The 19942-nt window shown below is 33.0% G+C and overlaps 1 protein-coding gene across 1 annotated transcript; it reads right to left on the bottom strand.

Annotated features, from left to right (window-relative positions):
- Positions 1-6548: 6548 nt before the first annotated feature.
- On the bottom strand, positions 6549-19286 carry LOC132740304 (protein mono-ADP-ribosyltransferase PARP11-like). The gene is made up of 3 exons (XM_060728182.1): positions 18699-19286; positions 18113-18249; positions 6549-7373 (listed from the first exon to the last, which is right to left on the bottom strand). The coding sequence occupies exons 1-3, from the start codon at positions 18701-18703 to the stop codon at positions 7090-7092; spliced, it is 426 nt and encodes a 141-aa protein (XP_060584165.1). The 5' UTR covers positions 18704-19286; the 3' UTR covers positions 6549-7089.
- Positions 19287-19942: the final 656 nt, after the last annotated feature.

Genomic DNA, 19942 nt, shown 5'->3' with positions numbered 1-19942 from the left:
GTGGCTTAAAATACCTCCCAATGGAGGTAAACAGAGTTGCCAGGATACACTGAATATTATTTTCAACATTAAAATGGGACAAATTCACAAGTTTTGGTTATACAACGGAATTATCGATAGTAAACTTTGCATTGTTTCGTGGTTATACACTTGGTCAAAAATATGTGTTTTTTTACAACCCAACATAGTCCTTTTAAGAAAGAGGGCACAGGCTTATTGTTCAGTTCTTTTTATTCGTGTTGCCAAAAGTGCCATCCATGTATCGCATTCTAGTACTATTTGCTGAAGGTAAAAAAAAGATGTGCTTGAGTATTGCCGTGTCTCACAAAACCATATTATTTATATTAAGGAGTAGTGGTGTGTGTCATTATATATGGGGAACATTTCCTTATGTTATTTCACCAACTTTAGTTTTTGCATATTATTATGCTCATTATCAGTATATACGTTGTTATATTTTTACATTATATGTTAACCAATTTGCATTACTTGAATATCCTGTTCTAGAATACGTTTTAACAAAATCAGAGGGTGTTCAAGACAAGATTGATGTAACAGTTTCTATGTAATTTGAACTATTTTTGTATCAGCAAGAGTTACCTCTCTTTATATTCTGCTTTCGTGAAATTGGCCCCGCCTATTAATTTTCGTCTATTTCCGTGATAATTCCATATATGGAAGTTGCAAAATCGTTTACAAATGTTAATCGCGTAAGAATGTAAAAGGAAAGTGTGGTGTTGTAAACCTGAGTGTGTCAAGTTAAACGTATTGTGTACGTTTTATCGTTTACATTTCTACATGTCGAAAATTTCAGGTTATACATTTATAAATACAGTTTTCACAGCTTTCATTTTATCAAATCAAGATAATCAAAATGCTTAATACCAGTGCAGTATGTAACTCTCGGATCGACAATTAGATTTTTACTAATCTGTTTAGTAGAACCGAAGTATGCATTGTCAAGTTTCAAAGACTGGATTTTTGGCAACGAATAGCCTCTATAGTATTTGGCCCAAGGCCACTATTTTCAACAGATTTATGATTACTCGTTTTAGAGGCAATGTATCTTTTAATTTAATTGTCCGTTTTTGTATTTCGTACAAAGGAAATACATTAGTTTTGCTTGTTCGATATTTTCCACATAAAACTGATACGTAATTTGACATTTATATTTTGATGATAAACCTACCGATGCCATCATTGTATTACATTGCTCCCTGAGTCAAGCAAATATATAAACATGCAAAAATGGCGCGTAGTCACCAGAATTTATCCGATCATGCATATTTTGTGTGTGCACTGATAAACGCTTTTAAACACTTCAAAACAACCTTTCCACTAATGTTCATGACATTTATTTCGCATCTTTATTTTCATTTCAGGTTCTGGACGTCCTTAAATAATTAAGCTTTCGACTTCGATGCTTTCAAAAGAGACTTAATTTTTCATCAGAAGGATTTGGCAACGGAACCCAAAATATATGCAAACATACTTGTAAATTCTCGACTGGTCTTGACAAAATCTTATCAGTTGCTGGTCAATGACCTAAAACATATACAATATAACTTTGATAATACTCTCGTTTTTTTGTTCACATGAGATGGCAATGCTATTTTGGAATGGTAACCGCTGTTCCAAATCTCATCTATAATCATGATAATTGGCTTTACGACAAGAGAGTACTTTTTGTGATCAAGGCAAGAAAATTAGTCACATAATTTGACATTTTCGTCTTAGTTTTAAAGATTTTTTTTATCGGATGTTTATCTAATGCTTCATCTCCCGTGTAGTATATAGTTGTAGTAATCTTCTCCTTTTAAGATAATAAATTTGTTACAAAGGCTGTGTTACATTTCGATGTTATCATACTGTGTTTCGCATATTAACTGCTATATTGTCTGATTATATATATAATCAAGAATTAAGTATCCTATTCATGCCCCTTGTTCAATCTGAATTACAATCATTCCAAAGGGTAATTTGGATTATGTTAAGGCCCTGTCACACTAGACTGCGCTTTTACTAAGTTTGCACTGTGTTGTTAACTTTAACAAAGCGCCGCAGGATCGAAAGAAAAATCTGATATTTTTGATGACATGTAGACTTCACGGCATCTTCATGGCGTCCGAGCGACGATCATGACGTAAGTACGGATATTCCACGGGGTTGCAATGCGTTCTTACGGCGTTTTTAAACCCCTGTCACACGAGGGCGGCGTTCTCACGGCGTCCAAAGAAATTTCAGAACGCCGAAGTGAGCGCAGTAAGATCGTAAACATCGCCGCAGCAACGCCGCAGTATCGCAGTGGCATCGCATAGAACGCCGACCAACGGCGCGCATTTTGAGCATGCTCAAAACAAACGCTGTCACTCGGCGTTCTGATAAGAGCGTCGTGGGATCGCAGTAAGGACGCCGTAGCAACTCAGTAGCATCTCCTAGAACGCATCAGGAGTGTTGTGAAAGCGCAGAAGGATCGCCGACTGAACGCCGTGGTTAGCCATGGCGCTTGTACGGAGATTGTGCGGCGTCTCTTTTGCTCTTATACTGCGTGTGAACAGCGCTTTAAGGTGCTTTGTTTCTTTTCTAAAATGCTCTAACTGAGACTTTTCAGCACTGTCACGTCGACCATTGTTTTCTCAAGGCGATTCTACTGCGTTCATCTGAAATGCAGAAAACAGTACAGTAGAATCCCTTCTTAAGACCATCCTAGAATTTAGACCACCCATCTATTAAGACCAATTTTTAAAAGAACGGAATTTTCTGTACTTTATGTTAGTGGTACCATGATCCACCAGTTACAGTCCCAATTCATTGTTTTATTTATCTATCCCCACAATTGAGACCACTGATATTCCAGTCAATACCTATTCAGATCACAAGACTGTTGTCATTCATTTGCTTGAATTCTCTAAAGCATGACACTTATGTCTTGATAAAATAAGGTGTTAAAACTGTTATGATTGGAAAATTGTATAAAGGTGAGAAAATAAACTTCGGAGTGATTTAATCATTTCTGCATATTTATTTTGTGAAGAATTATTTTTTTTTAATTTATAGATGAATTATGGTCATAAAACAAGACCTATGAATTTTTAATCTTTGATATTAAATATCTTCAGACTTACTTTCTAATTAAGATTAAATATTAAAGCATCAGTTCATAATCATATTTGAAGATTATAATGTAATAGTTGAAACATGTTTTCACGTTATTATTCAAATAGAGTGGCCATGAAATAAACATGCCTTTATAATTTAAGCCACAATAAAGACCAAACGCCTTGTGAGCGCCGTGAATATGCAGTGGAAGCGCAAAGATCGCAGTAGAAGCGCAGTTCGAACGCAGACAATCGCCAATTAAAACGCCGTAAGGACGCATTATAACGCCGCGGAACCTCCGTAGCAACGCCATGGTCGTCGTGAGGACGCCGTGAAGTTTCCATGTCATCAAAAATATCAAATTTTTCTTGCGATCTATCGGTGCTTTGTTAAATTTTACAACGCCGTGCAAACGCAGTAAAAACGCAGTATAGTGTGACAGGGCCTTAATTGATGATTGTTTGCGTTCGGACTGCACTTCTACTGCGTTCTTTGTGATTCCACTGCACTTCCACTGCGCTTTCATAGCGCTTACACGGCGCTCTCGCTGCGCTCATACTGCGCTGAATTTGTGCTTTACATACCAGCGATAACTCATTCTGAATAGTATGTACCTGTTGCACCTGCATGCAAGCAAGCAGTATTCTAGCTTGCTGCCGTTCATCATCCATGGTTTAAAGGACATTTACGTACAAACACGTTCTATACGTATATACAGTGAAAACCCACTATTTAGACCAACAAAGGGATCGGACTAAAGTGGTGTTTATAGCGGTGCTCTTAATTGTGGATATAATTGTCAAGGCATAAAAAATCACGACCGCTCTATATGAATTCTCATGTAGAAACATATTTAAACAATTATATTATAAATCAAATATTATTATAAACTGATGTTGTAATATTTAATCCTTATTAAAAAATTAGTCTAGAGATATTTAATAAAAGAATAGATTTTCATAGGTTTTGTTTCATGTACATAATTTACGTATTAATTTAGAAATAATTCTTCACAAAATACATGTGCAGAAAGTATCATTAAACTAATCTTAAATTTATGTTTTTACCTTTATACAATTTTCCAATCATAACACTTTAAAAAAATTGTTCCATGAAGTGTCATGCTTTAGAGAATTCAAGCAGATGAATAACAGCAAATTTGTTATCTGAGTAGGTATTGACTGGAATATCAGTGGTCTTAAAAGTAGGGTTAGATAATAAAAGAATGAATAGGAACTGAAATTGTTGGTCTTAAAAGAGGATCTGTTGGATGGTCTTAATTGTGGGTTATGTTACCATTAGCATAAATACCAGAAACTTCCTTTCTTTAAAACATTGGTCTTAATAGAGGGTTGGTCCTAATTTAGTTGGTCTTTGTTTCAAGATTTGTAAGTAGGGAGTCTACAGTTCCTTATTCTGCAATATCAGATAAATGCAGTAGAATCGCCTTGGGTGCGCAGTGGTCGCCGTGCTGTGCCGTAAAGGTGCAGTAAGAGCGTTTTAGAAAAAAAATATAGTAACTGTTCCGTATAATCGCATTAGCATTACATTACACTGGAATAAATACAACTCTTTATCCTTCTTTAAACATGTATGTATTTAAATTTTAACATTATAACTTCTTTTAAATTTCGCAATGTAAAACGAACTAAAATACGAGAAAACGTTTCTTTTTATACCCAATAAACAGCACGTAGAGATTATGGATTAAGAGAATATTATGTTAACATAAACTGGCCGGTGCAATAATTCTGTGCCAAGCCGTTTGATCAAAAAGAAGTAAAACGTATTAACATATCAATTTTTGCGACATCTAGATCTACTAGATATATAAATATTAAATAAACTTTTCACTGATTCGAGTTCTGGTTTTGAAATATTCGTATAATTTCTCCGTTTTGGTTTAGCCTTGAGGATCTCTTGATTCACAGCTTCTCTGTGAAGATCCAAATATGTATATTGCCCGGCACGTGGTGTGAAAGAAAATTGCTTCTAATTGAAATAATGTTCTTGTTTATATTCATTTTCAGTTGTTTCATTATTTTCACTTTTGAAATACGGTCTAAGGTGCCAAAAAATTTGAATAAATTTTTAGCTAACTTAATTTTGTCAATCGTTTTAATAACGCTGGTCGTTGAATTAAAGAAATTTGTATATTTCCGATCAATTAAACTTTTTCACTTTTAAATGTTGTTAGCAGCTAACACATTTTTTCATTATTTCAGAAATTTTGTCTTTTCTATTTCAAAAAGATCTTCCTCAGATATAGATGTTTTTGCACGTTTTCGTTCATCCTTGATATCGTTACCGTACTTATGAACTTGTCGTCTCTGTTCATTTTGGTATTATATGACATTTTCCAATGTAAGCTTATAAAACTGAAAAGAAGTCCAGGAGGGGCGATGATTTATTATTTTACATCTTTGAGATATTCATTTCTCAAGATCACCTCACAATTGTTATTGAATCTGATTACCTAGATTTTGGAAAAACAGACGACACAAATTTTCACTCAGCAGGTTATTCATATTTAAAACATTTGAACAAATTTTGATAAAGATTAAATCAAGAAGATGTCTTCTTGAGTGTCAACAAGTGTTGGTGTCGTGTAATTTGTAACAGATGTAAACAGTAATTTATTCGAAATGTCATTAATAGTTGACAAAGTGATGGATACGATATTTGTCTCTTATAAAATTTTGTACGTAATTTTTAAAAAAAAATGTGAACATTAGAGCTGCAGTCCTATTACTTTTTAGCAACCCTGTTATTGTAGTAACATATTATTGTTAAAACAATTCACTCTCGGAAATTCCTTATTTGAAGTGGTTTTTTTTACATTTGATTATTAAGCATAAGTTTTACAATCGAAGCCATGCCTGCTCGCAAAATTTCTTTGCAATTATCTAATGAAATATTTCTAGTGCGAAGAAGAATAAACTTCGAAAACGAAAGAAAAACGTTTGTTTTCATTGAACTGATAATTAATTATTACTTTTGAACAAGAAAACAAATGTCCACCTTATGGATCTGCAATTTGAATATGAACTTTTAACCGAAAAAAATGAAATGCGGGCTTCATGCAAAAGTTTCAGAAAGTTGTGTAACTAATGATGTAAGTCAAAGGTTTAAAACTTTAACTGAATGTTTACTTTAGAAATTATTCAGAAGAATTACAACCTTCAATTATTTCCTGTTGAAAAAGGTATCTATAGACATTAGGGATCGTATTAAAGATGAACAGAGACGACAAGTTCATAAGTACGGTAACGGTATCAAGGATAACACGAAAACGTGCAAAAACATCCTTATCTGAGGAAGATCTTTTTGAAATAGAAAAGTTAAAATTTCTGAAATAATGAAAAAAATTGTTAGCTGCTAACAACATTTAAAAGTGAAAACGTTCAAATGATCGGAAATATACAAATTTCTTTAATTCAACGACCAGCGTTATTAAAAGGGTTGACAAAATATCATGATTTAACACATTTTTATCTTTTAAGTTATTTAAAGAACAATAATATTAATCTTAGTGTCTCTACGAATGTTTTGTTATGAACCAGCTAACAAATTAGACTATATGGACGACTTAAAGAAAGCTGTTTGAGGTATCTGGTAAAAGAAGGTCCATTTTTGTTGTCTTTTTACTCATGTTTGTTTGTGGTAAATACTGAAGTTTATTTCCAATATCAAAAGTACATTTCACACAAAATACACTGCACATGAAAACTTAAGACGACTATTTTTTTAAAAACATTAATAAAAGAAAACAATATTTTTCACAAATAAAAGTAACACATCGACGGTTACAAAGAAGACATAAACATATTACAAGAGTTGTAAAACAATACATAAATATTCATACAATTAGTACTTAAAAAAACAGTTTTAAGTCGTTATTTGCAATAGAAAAAGAATGTTAAATAATTCGAAAATGTCAAGAAGAAAACATCCCAAACAAAGCACTAACAGCACTACTTCATTGTTTTTCTACTTTGTTGTGTATCTAACAAGGAACTCTGGATATATCTGGTTGTTGTCAAATATCACGAAGATCGTTGGATTCCGCACGTTATCTACACATGAATCGTAGAGGTCGCTGCTTTGATCTGATTCAACTTTATGTGGAGGGCGACAATAATCAGGGTTTCCGCATACGTATTCTCCTGGCAATATTTTTGCAACAAACATTGATTTGTCTGTACCATTCTCTGCATAGTTATTAGAGTAGCTTGAATCTCTCGCAAAATAACAACCTTTTCCGTACATTGTAGCTAAATAAAATATGAAAATAAAGTTCGTTCAATGTTCCTCGATTTCATATAAAATTTTCTTAATTATTTGGTTTTATCGCCAATATAATAATTGATAGTGTAGGAAATGATATTTCAATTATAAAAGACCAGTGGGATCATTTCAATTTCATGAATTCTGGTTTTTATCTTTTTTTGAATTTTCAATTTCAAGTGAATGTCTGGTTTAACAAATGGACTTCAAGAATTGTCCCATGAATTCAAGATTTTGACTTCTTGAATTCACAATTTCAACTTCACGAATTCAGCTTAGCTAATTTACGTTTTGAACATCGCAATTTCAGGTTCGTGAATTCATAATTTCAACTTCATGATCTCATATTTTGAACTTCCTGATTTCAATTATAAACCTGCCGTTTTTTTTTTGCCGCGCCGGTTTTTGCCAAATTTAAAATAGATAAATACAGAATCCATAAAGATAGCCCAACACGGCTAAATTGAAAATGTTGCAGGCTCGGTTTGATTGAGCCTATTCATGGACGGTACTGGAATGTGCAAGTTACCGTCCACGCCCCCTAGCACCGGCTTAAGCAGAATTCAACATTTAAACATGAAATGTTTTTAACCCTATTTTTATGCGCTTTAAAAAATTGAAAACTGTCTTGAGATGTTATATTTACTAATAGGTTTAAAAGTTTACATGTTTTGTTTTTCTATCTTTACTACTTTTTAACAAAAATACATTTTAAGTTTGCATGTGCCATGGCAAAGTGTGTTTTGCAATGGCATTCCGGTATTTTGCCAAAGTCAAAAAAATTGCAATGGCAAGATTTTTCCTACATTTGCCAAAGCAATTATTTGTTTAAAACTCTCAAAACATTCTTAAACTTATTCTTTTCACAAAAAGTCATGTTCTTGGTGCTTTTGTTATTTTTGTACTGTTATCTCTATTTTTCTTCTTGCCATGGCAAAATATTGCCATGGAAATACCATGACAAATTTCTGCTATGGCAATTCCATGGCAAAAATTTACCATGGCATTTCTATGGCAATATTTTACCATGGAAATTACATAAAAGTTTGCCATGGCAAAATATTATCAAAAATAAAAAATGCATGGAAAAGAAGGACTTTTTTGTCGTTGAAAAAAAATTTCATAAATTTATGCATGGCAGGAAACATATTTGGAATAGAATATTTCAAAATTTTATGACAATAATTATGAGTGAGAAATAAGAATCCCTAGAAAAAGCCCAGCACAGCAACATTGAAAATGTTGCAGACTCTGTTTGATTGAATCTATTCATGAACGGTACTGGTAAGTGAAGGTTACCTCCACGCCCCCTAACACCGGCTTAAGCAGTATTCAACATTTAACATAAACTTGTTAAAATTGGAATTTGAAACATCCGCAGATGTGTTCATATGGTGGTAATCATGGAACCTTCAATGTGAGACGTTAGCGCCATTCCATGAAAAGCGACATATACCAATAATCTAATAATAACATAATAGACATACTATACTTGTTAACTATGTCTAACTTTTAAACACCATAACCATGTACAAATGTGTGTACAAGTACATTCTCTAGTTTCCGGTTTATTCTTGAAAAGTGCAGTCTGCATGATAAACGACTGCTTTGGATGGTTTTAATTTTCAATTTTATCCTGATGGTACTATATTTACCAGGATTGGCAGGAATGTAAGAATTAACTGGCCCATCATCAAATTATACGGAATCAATCCTGTGCGAAATTATTATTATTGTTTAGGGTGCTTTTTAATAGGTAAAACCTTAAATTAAGAATAAAAGGTTCTAGTTGAAGCAAAAATGGAGAAGTTATCGCCCCTTAAAAAGTACACATCATTTGCATTAAATCAAAACACATATTTCCCGACGATAACTACTATAAACTTTATCTGTAAATTGGTATCAAACTTGTTTAATAATGTTTCTTGATTTGATTACCTTTGAATTTTCAATTCTATATTTAATGTAGGAAAGGTAAGATAATTACGTTTTCTTATTTTTGCAGTGCTTCCCTGGTCATGAAATTTCGTTGATTCATTACGCATATTGAAAATGACAGCTACGATTGATTCAATAATTATTATACTTAAAAAGACATAGAGGGTGCAAGTAGTCCAAGTCAATGTAAAAGATATGCTTATGCTTGAAATTGGGAGTAACCGTACCGTTCGGCTCGAAGTAAATTTGGATACCTGAGGTTCGAATCCCGGCTGGTGAAGGTCAATTTCACTGTGCTTGATCATGTAATCCTTTCTACCATATTCTGAAGAGTACCTTTGTCTTAGCATGTAATGAAGTTATCAGCACGTTGCAATTTTGAGTGAGAGCGACTAGTACTGGTAAGCTGCTTGACAGCCTGGCCAGGAAAATGCGGTTGCTGGACTGTGGTCTGGTAAATTAATTGTGACGTTCTGTGGTAAGGAGGTTAAACTTCCAATGTAATTATGTATTATGTACATTTCTGTTTTGTTTTGAGTAACCTATCATGCTGTAGATGTTATGAATATTTATAAAACAAATCCTGGAGACAGTGTAGAACCATCTTTATCTTCAAGTTGATCAAGAAGCTAAGTGACATTCAGCATAATGCCCACACGTAATCTTATCTGATAACAACCGATTACATCTATATTGTATATTCAGCATGGTAATAAAACACTGGCAGTACCAAACAGCCATATCAAAATATATCCTAATTTTTTTTTGAGTAAATGATATTCAACAAACTAAATCATCCACTGTTTTATTATTTGTTTCAAAGCTTATTTAGTTGTAGTAATACAGGCATTCGAGCTGTTTGTTCCTATCCGGTTATTAATTTCTTCAATCGCATCTTTGTTTAAAGATCCTGAAACTCATTTTTATATCATAAATATGAAATCAAGATTTATCAACATTATATGTTTCAAAAACAATAAAAATATTACCAAATTTACATTTCATGAAAATAAAGGGGGTTAATTAGAAATTTATTTTCGATCAAGTGTAAGCAAAATGTTTCAATAAGAATTGAATGAATATATTCTAATGATTATTTATAATGCGTATTTGCATTACATAAAAACATATTATCGGATGTTTAGAAATTGATTTAGAAGAATAATTTTATACATAAATAAAATTTCACTTAAGTATTGTTACATCCTTAATAACAACATTCAGGATCTTTAAAGACATTCATTTAAAGCTGCATTTTATAAATTGTAGAAATATTTTGCCGTCGTACTATAAACCTAGCAGTCTTCAATTTTATTAACCTTTTTTAAAAATAAAGTTAAATCTATACGGAGCCCCTAAGGTGACATTTTTCTCACTTTTTTCCCGGAACTTAATTCGTTTTTACGAAATAATAATTCGTAATTACCAAAATATTATTTCGTTTTCACGAAATATTAATTCGTTTTTACGAAATATTAAGTCGTTTTTACGATCTATTTTTTCGTAAAAACGAAATATCATTTCATAATTACGAAATATTAATTCGTTTTTACGAAATATTAATTCGTTTTTACGAAATATTAATTCGCTTTTATGAAATATAAATACGTTATTACGAAATATTAATTCTTTTTTACGAAATATTATTTCGTAATTACGAAATATTAATTCCTAAAAACGAACAATTTTGTTGAAAAATTGCATGTTAATGCAATATAAATATTTGTTTTTTTTCCCGAGTCTTACAACTTAACACTTATATACATTTAAATTGAAATAATCGCCTGTCAATAGCGTTGCCGCCACAGCCGTGGTTTTACAGCGCTAGGAAAATGTTGTTAAAATGGGGGTCCTGTTCTTCAAATCAATCATTTTGTCGATGTTATTGAGTTTTGAAATCAAATATTATGTTTTTATGATCACATAACTTGTAAAGAAATATTTTTTTTGAATTGATTAGATGAGTGAAAATCTGGAGCCCCCCTTTTAGTTGAACTAATGTATACGATAAAAGAAAGTAATAATATAGCATATAATATAGCAGAAAAGATTAATAGCCTCAAAAATTCGTAAAAACGAATTATTATTTCGTAATAATTATTACGAAATATTAATTCGTTTTTACGAGTAAATATTTCGTAATTACGAATTAATATTCCGTCATAACGAAATAATATTTCGTAAATACGAATTAATATTGCAATTACGAATTAGTAATTCGTAATTACGAAATAATATTTCGTAAAAACGAATTAACATTTCGTAAAACGAATTAAAATTTCATAATGACGAAATAATATTTCGTAATTACGAATTATTATTTCGTAAAAACGAATTAAATGCCGGGAAAAAAGTGTCGAAAATGTCACCTTTGGGGCTCCGTATATAAAATACTGTTCAGAAATAATGATTTTAAAAGTACACCCATGTGAAAACACTAAAGTTCATATACGAATTTTAACATGCTAATGAAGATGTTAATAAGAGCTGTGTAATGCGCTACCCTTAAACAATCAATAGTTGTAAACAGCAAAATCTAATCAACTTACTGTTAATTAATTATATGGTTCACAATCACCTGACAAACGAATAAAGTATATTGTCAAAACTAGTTAACATGTATACATGTAGTGGCATGTACACGGAATTCAGAATTCAGAGGTAACAGCAAAGTTGGCAAATGTAGGTAAGGCCCGGAATATCAAGCTTCTGGGGGACTATAAATGCGGCTAACGACGTTCCGACTACTAGGAAACAATTATTTCTGACACTTTAAAGCGCTGGAATCAATGATTCCAAAGGACCAGACAAAGATATAACAACACTGTAGTACGAGGCAACTTATTACGGCTGCCACACGGCACTTGACACCTGCTGGGGTGATATATACATATCTGAAAAAAGTCTCGGAAGCATTAAAATCACAAAATTGCATGGAAATTTAGACTATGTTTGATTGAATATGTACATGAGGGATAACGTTAAAAGTCAAACATCCCTCGCTCCCCCTAGCACCGGCTTTAGCCGTACTCAAATGTCAACACGTAAAAGCGCTGGAATCAATTATACCGATTCATTCATAAAAGGCACAGGGGTGATATAAGCAGGAGTCTCATCTAACGCAATAATATCCATGTCTGATTTGTAAAATACATTATACAACTGAGATTGTTTAGCACATTGTACGTGAAAGGAATGTATCATTAAATGTTGTTATCGAGCAATCTAAAATATGATTTTTTTCTACAAATATCATGCTATGTAAAAAAATGGAAGAAACTAATTAATCCTCTAACAATAGAATTTTCCAGTACGAAAAACTATCGGTGTAAACGCGGGAAAATGTGGCGTACATGTTTCAAATGATGTCACCTTCCGAAAATGTGACGTTTTCTTTATAATCAAGCAAGTCACACAAATATTATTTAACCGGGAGTTAAATGTTAACCGTAAAAACTAAACATAACCGAATAATTTCACATGCATGAATATTTCGGTATGTCGTTAGTATGTTATGTGTATCATATAATACAAAATAAGGTACTTATGTACCGTATGAGTGATGTAGGTATTATGTTGAAGACGGAAGAAATACCACAGGCTCAAAACTTCTACTTTGGAAAACAACGCTCTTTTCTCCAAATATTGTGTTTATGAAAATCAAAATGAAATACATTGTAACTTTAAAGGTTAATGCCTTCAAACATGATCATAATATAATAACATAGTTATCATTACCACTGCATGCTTTGCAAATGTATGTATTGATACCTGTTAAATTTACGTTAACATATATAACGTGGTCATATTAAATGATCGTATACAGAAGTTAGGAGTATTTTGGAAAAGATAAATAAATGTTATTCTGTCATTCTCTTTCCTACACAAACATCACATCTGACTATTCATTTAAGGCAAAGTCTACAGAATCATATAATGCTCGGGTTAACACGATTATGTACATCAATAACGGAAATTTCCAAGTGGCATTGTCTCAGTACGGGAAGTTATACATGTATCGTAAAGGGACTGAACATAACGGAATAAGGTTCTCGTGTGAACACTTTCTTAAAGAAAAACGGACATACAGGGGAAAACGAAAAGAAAAAAACGTTATAGATATAAAAATTCAACTTTTGACAATAAAGTATCGTGTACCTGTTTTCAGTTAAATTTCTCATTCATCTGCACTCTTAATTATTATTTGTACGTACATTCTACCGCGTGAAAAGCACATTAAGGGAGGCAACCCTTTTAACTTTATTATGCCGGCTCGACACGGTATTACGTTAGGATTTTACTGAGAAACAACCTAAAACTACGAATCCATTAAAAAATTTAATCGAAGCTTGGCTTCCAGCTTTCTACAATTTAGTTTCTCTATGAAACCAAAGACTGCACATTAACCACACTATAGGAAACCTCTTTCATAGTTGTACATATTGTTCTACACATAGGTCAAGGACACGTCTTATATAGAAACAAATACGCACACCTTTATACCTTATTAAAGCCTAAACCTTAAATATGTGGCATGTGGTATTGCCTTGTTGACCACTTTAAAATGTTGTTCATGTATCTACATCATATCCATTTGTTTAAACTTGTTCACATACTAAGATGAAGTGGACATAATTTTATTAAAATGCGTATGGAAAATATGTTTAAGTCTTATTGATTTAAACTTCAATGCCTCCAACTTTAATATTGAATATGTACTAATGCCTTGAGAACTTGTACATATCAAATGTTAATCATGCCCCATTAATCTAAATTCGGCAACACCCAAGAGAGTTCTTCAGTGACATATTCCTGTATAGGACTTGTATATGTCACTCATTCCAATACTAAATAACATATTACAACTTAACTTCGTATAAGGAGACATCTTTATAATTGCTACCTATCAAACATTTTTGGTCAAGGTCAACAGGTGGATATGATGTAAATTGTGATAATGATGTTACAGTGATTGGGTTAATGATAGTTGTTATGTTGTTGATGATGGTTATGATGCTGCTGCTGCTGCTGCTGCTGCTGCTGCTGATGATGATGAGGGTGACGGTTAGAACTATTGCAATGGTGATGATGATGATGATGATAATGATCATTATTATGTTGGAAATAATATTAAGTAGAAGAAGAAGAAGATGATGATGATGATAATGATGATAATGATGATGACGATCTGTAATGTTTGGTTTAAATCCCACCATTGTTTGTCTTGTACCCATGTAAAGTTTGCTTAAACTCCCAGCAGTAGTTGGACATGTGAAGGCCGGACAAGATTTTTCTTTTTTAGCTTTGGCGGCAATGTTGTGCAGCGAAGCTGAACGGTAATGTGCAATGTGCACAATTAGGGATGGTAGCGATAACTCCTGTAAGTTTGGCTGTAACCCCACTAGTAGTTTGACCTGTAAAGGCCGGACAAGATTTTTCTATTTTTAGCTCTGGCGGCTATTTTGTACAGCAAAGCTGAACTCGCAGTGACCTGCACAACTAGGGATGGTACTGATAACTCCTGTAAAGTTTAATTGAAATCTTAACGGGACAGAAATAATGTGGCTACTCTATTGTTCTCTCTATTGTTCTTTTAAGCCACACAAATCAAAATAGCCGCATAAAAGCATTAGGGAATGAATGACATCAAAGAGAAAGAACAGTTACTTATTATCCCTCTAGCCACATTATTACTGTCCCGTGAGAGCGGACGGACGGTCGGACGGACGGACAGATAGACGACGAAGCAAAAGCAATATGTCTCAAACATACTTATTGTAAGAAATAACAATAGGGTTATTGCATATCTATACATAATTATGTTATTAAGAGTTTATTGTTAGATGCCTCTTTTCATTGAATGGCACTTACATTTAATCAGGGTTGTTTATATTTCTGATCCTTAAAGATCGTTCAGCACGACATTATTGTTGTGCTTGTGGTATTTTAGGTCTTTCTATTTGGCTATTTTTCGTTGGGTGGTTCCGGTAATCCTCACTTGAATACTGTTGAATCACCCTAAGGATATATATCCTGCTTTTCAAACTTGTCTTTTGACGTCATATCTGTGAAAACGCAGGCTTCATAACCTCTGATCCCCTTTCAAAATTCCATTTTATTTAGTTCCGCCCATTGTTTTCTCGTTTAGGGCACACGCTTTTTATTACTTGGGGACCATACGCCGCTTTTTATGAAATGGCACGGAAGTGTCACATTGAAGGTTCCATGATAACCGACGTATGAACACATCTGCGGATGTTTCCAAATTCAAAATTTTACTATGTCATGTTTAAATGTTGAATTCTGCTTAAGCCGGTGCTAGGGGGCGTGGACAGTAACTTGCACTTTCCAGTACCGTCCATGAACAGGCTCAATCAAACCGAGCCTGCAACATTTTCAATTTTGCCGTGTTGGGCTTTCTTTAGGGATTCCGTATTTATCTATTTCATATCCTCTGATCCCCTTGCAATATTCCACTTTATTTAGTCCCGCCTATTGTTTTCTCGTTTAGGGCAAACACATTTTCTACTTAGGGACCATATGCCGCTTTTCATGGAATGGCACTTACGTGTCACATTGAAGATTCCATGATAACCGTCACATGAACACATCTACGGATGTTTCAAAATTCCAAATTTTACCATTTTATGTTAAATGTTGGATACTGCTTAAGCCGGTTCTAGGGGACGTGGACGGTAACTTGCACTAAACAGTACCTTCCACGATCAGGCCCAATCAAACCGAGTCTTCATCATTTTCAATTTTGACGTGTTTAGCTTTCTCTAGGGATTCTTATTTCCAATGGAAAACTTTTATGTAATTGACATGACAAATTTTTGCCATGGACATGCAATACAAACATAACAAAAGCACCAAGAAAATGTCGTAGGATAAGTTTTAGAATGTTTTGTGTTTTTTTAGCTCACCTGTCACAAAGTGACAGGGTGAGCTTTTGTGATCGCTTTTCGTCCGGCGTCCGTCCGTCGTCCGTCCGTCCGTTAACTTTTACTTAAAACGACATCTCCTCATAAACCGCTGTGTCAATTTCATCCAAACTTCACAGGAATGTTCCTTTGGAAGTCAACTTAAAAATTGTTTAAAGAATTTAATTCCATGCAGAACTCTGGTTGCTATGGCAGCCGAAAGAAAAAAACTTCTTTTAAAAAAACGGAAGAGCTAGAGCTTAAGTATTTGGCATGAAATATCGTCTAGTCAGTGTCTACCAAGTTTATTCAAACAAAAGTCATGGGATCAAAATTGGCCACGCCCCGGGGTCATTGATATTCCTTATACATGTATGCATATACTAAACACTTAAAAAATCTTCTTTTAAAGAACCCATAGAGCTAGAACTAAGATATTTAGCATGAAACATCTTCTAATAAGTGTCTACCAAGTTTGTTCAAATAAAAGCCCTGGGATCAAAATTGGCCCCGCCCCAGGGGGTCATTGATTTTCCCTATATGCATATAATTAAAACTTTCTTTTAAAAAACCCAAAAGAGCTAGAGCTAAGATATTTAGCATGAAACATGTTCTAATGGGTGTTTACAAAGTTTGTTCAAATAAGAGTCCTGGGGTCAAAATTGGCCCGCCCCATGGGTCATTGACTTACCTTATATGTGTATAGCAAAAACATAAAAAACTTCTTTGAAAAAAACCAAATAGCTAGAGTTTAGATATTAAGCATGAAACATCTTCTAGTAAGTGTCTACAAAGTTTGTTCAAATAAAAGCCCTGGGGTTGAAACTGGCCCCACCCGAGAGGTGTCATTGTTTTTAACTATATGTGTATAGTAAAAACTTAAAAAATCTTCTTTTAAAAAACCCAATGAGCTAGAGGTTAGATTTTAAGCAGGAAACATCTTTTTGTTGGTGTTTACCAAGTTTGTTCAAATAAAAACCTTTGGGTTAAAATTGGGTGCCGATGTCATTATTTTTCATTATATGTGTGTAGTAAAAACTTAACATCATGAAAATCTTCTAATGGGTGTCTTCCAAGTTTGTTCAAATAAAAGCCCTGGGGTTTTAAACGGCCCCCGCTCCGGGGCCTATATAAAGGTGAGCGACCTCAGGGCCATCTTGGCCCTCTTGTTAAAATAATTGCCATGACAAATTTGCCATGGTAAATGTAGGAAATATCTTGCCATGGTAATATTTTTGCCATGTAAAATTACCGAAATATCAAGGCAAAACACACTTTGCCATGGCAAATGAAAATTTTAAATGCATTTTTTTTTTAAAAAGTAGCAAAGATAGATAAACTAAACATATTAACTTTTAAACCTTTTAGTAAATAAAACTATTTCAGATATATTTTTAAAGCGCGTAAAAATTGGGGTTGAATTTGCCAAAACCGGCCGGGCAATAACAAACCGGCGGCTATTATTTATGAAGTTGAAATCGTGAATTCGTTAGGCTAAAATCACGCAATCGTGAAGTCGAAATCGGGTATTCACGAACTTCAAGATGAAATCCTGAATTCATGAAGTCGATATGTCCTATTGAATTATTCGATTTCGACATGACGTTGTAATAAAGCACTGACATATTCTTAATGAAGTTATAAATGGCGTCATCATAAGTATTGCTAAAGTTGGATTAGTGTTTTCATTATTTTCAGCATTGATAAGAAGCAAATAAAGATATTCGACTTTTTTCTTCTTGCAGAAGCACAAAAACACGTCTCTTAATCAGATTGAAAAAAAGGATACTAAATTAAATGCTGACATAATTTTTCTTTTATATTTTCTCCTGTGTTTTATCTTATAAAACATTGAATAGTTATACCTGTTGTTTGACCATTGAGTCTGAAGTCAAACCCTTGCTTACAGATAGCAGCTATATATTGGTTCTTTGTGCCATGGAACACTCTCTTTTCTCCGATTTTTCTTTCATTTTTCTTTTTCATCATTTTCGATTTCTTCCTTTAATACAGTGAATGCAGAAACATGACAAATAATTATCAATTTGATATACTACTACTTAAATGACGCACAATCTAACATATCTCGGAATTTATTTTATTAATATTAAATTGTTATGTGTCCAAACAAGTCTACTTTATTGTCTAGAATTGAAATTTATACTTAAAAAGTGAGTGCTTCAATTTAGGCTTTCATTTTGTCACCATTTTTATTAGATTGGTTCCCGAGAGTGATTGATTACATTTCGCATCTTAAGATAAAGGATTAAGGTTTATAATTAAAGTGATTTTTAAGTGCAAGGTCTTTTTATTAATAAGTAAGAATCACTCCATTAGAAGAAAACCTCATGCCAAATAACTGACTACACATACGTATTGATCAACGGAAAGATGTTTGGCATTTTATTTTAAAGGAAAATATAACTTGATTGAATTTTAAAATCAACATACATCATGTAGTTCTCCCACAGATCACCATTTTCAATCCTGTCTATTGATTTAATATGAGCGTTCTCTAAACTTTGAAGGAACAATGATTCTATTTCTCCATACTCTGAGTCTGATGTTTTCAGCTGTAATGAGATAAATGGTCAAAGTATTTAATTGATGGTTTAAGACAAAATGTGTAAGAAGATGTTAGATAATAATCGATTTGGATGTTGTTTTGTTTTTTATAAAAAACGCAATTCTTCTAAGAAGGCACGCAAAAAGTCAAAGTATACATAGCCTTTAGAACAGTTTTTTTCACTAGAAATTGAAATACTTGCGGTAGGGCAAGCAACATCAATAAAAGCATTTTGGTATTTGTCAGGTGCATGTGCAGTTCGATTTAAATAACAATTAAAGTGATTCTAATGGTATTGGTTGTTATCTATAAAGTGTTTGTTAAAAGAAGTACTTTAAAATGTCGAAGCCGCATGCATAATACTTTCCTTTACAATCAAAATATGTTCCGAAAGATCTTTCCACTTTGGTATGCTCCAGTTTGCCGGTGCCTTTATTTCTTTAATCTCTGTATTGTCAGCATGCTTTACTAATCTCAGACTTTAGAAAATAAAAAAAGTATCTCTTAAAAGATAAGCGGGCGTGGTACTGCTTTTACTTGCATTGGCTCTTTCGAAGTTTTGAAATACCATTTTTAGATCTAAGAAACACTGTTAAGTATGTTCGAAATCGAATTGTTGTGTTTCTGTTAGTTTTATGTACACATATGTATAACTATGCGGTATAAATGTGCAAAAATACATCGAATTTTTTAAAATTATATGAAATGATCAATCAATAAACATATATATCATTTACACGGAACTTCATCTACTGAGTGTATCAGATAAGCTTGGGACTTTTTTAATTGGTCTTTTTTTTTGTATGCACATGTATTTCCGGGATCGTGAACGTTGTTGGCAATATCGCCAGTTTGGACAAAACTTGCAAAATGTCATCTATATGAATCAAAAAAGCTATTCAGGAACATTTTTAATGCAGTTCACAATTATCAAATATCCGAGAAATTTACCTTAAAGATTTGTTTTTACGCTCCTTTTAAAATAGATTATTTTAAAATTTAGATGTGTAAATGTTTAAGAAATCTCCTTAAAGTTTAATATATATCATTATTATACTTATTTTAGAATGACCAATGAGATTCCCTTATTTCAATTTGTAATTCAGTTTGCAATTTTGACCAAAAAAAA

Source organism: Ruditapes philippinarum, unplaced genomic scaffold, assembly GCF_026571515.1.
Source record: "Ruditapes philippinarum isolate M1 unplaced genomic scaffold, ASM2657151v2 ctg3359_1_1_1_1, whole genome shotgun sequence".
In the NCBI taxonomy this organism is placed as follows: Eukaryota; Metazoa; Mollusca; class Bivalvia; order Venerida; family Veneridae; genus Ruditapes; species Ruditapes philippinarum.
This window is presented reverse-complemented; position numbering and strand designations above follow the sequence as displayed.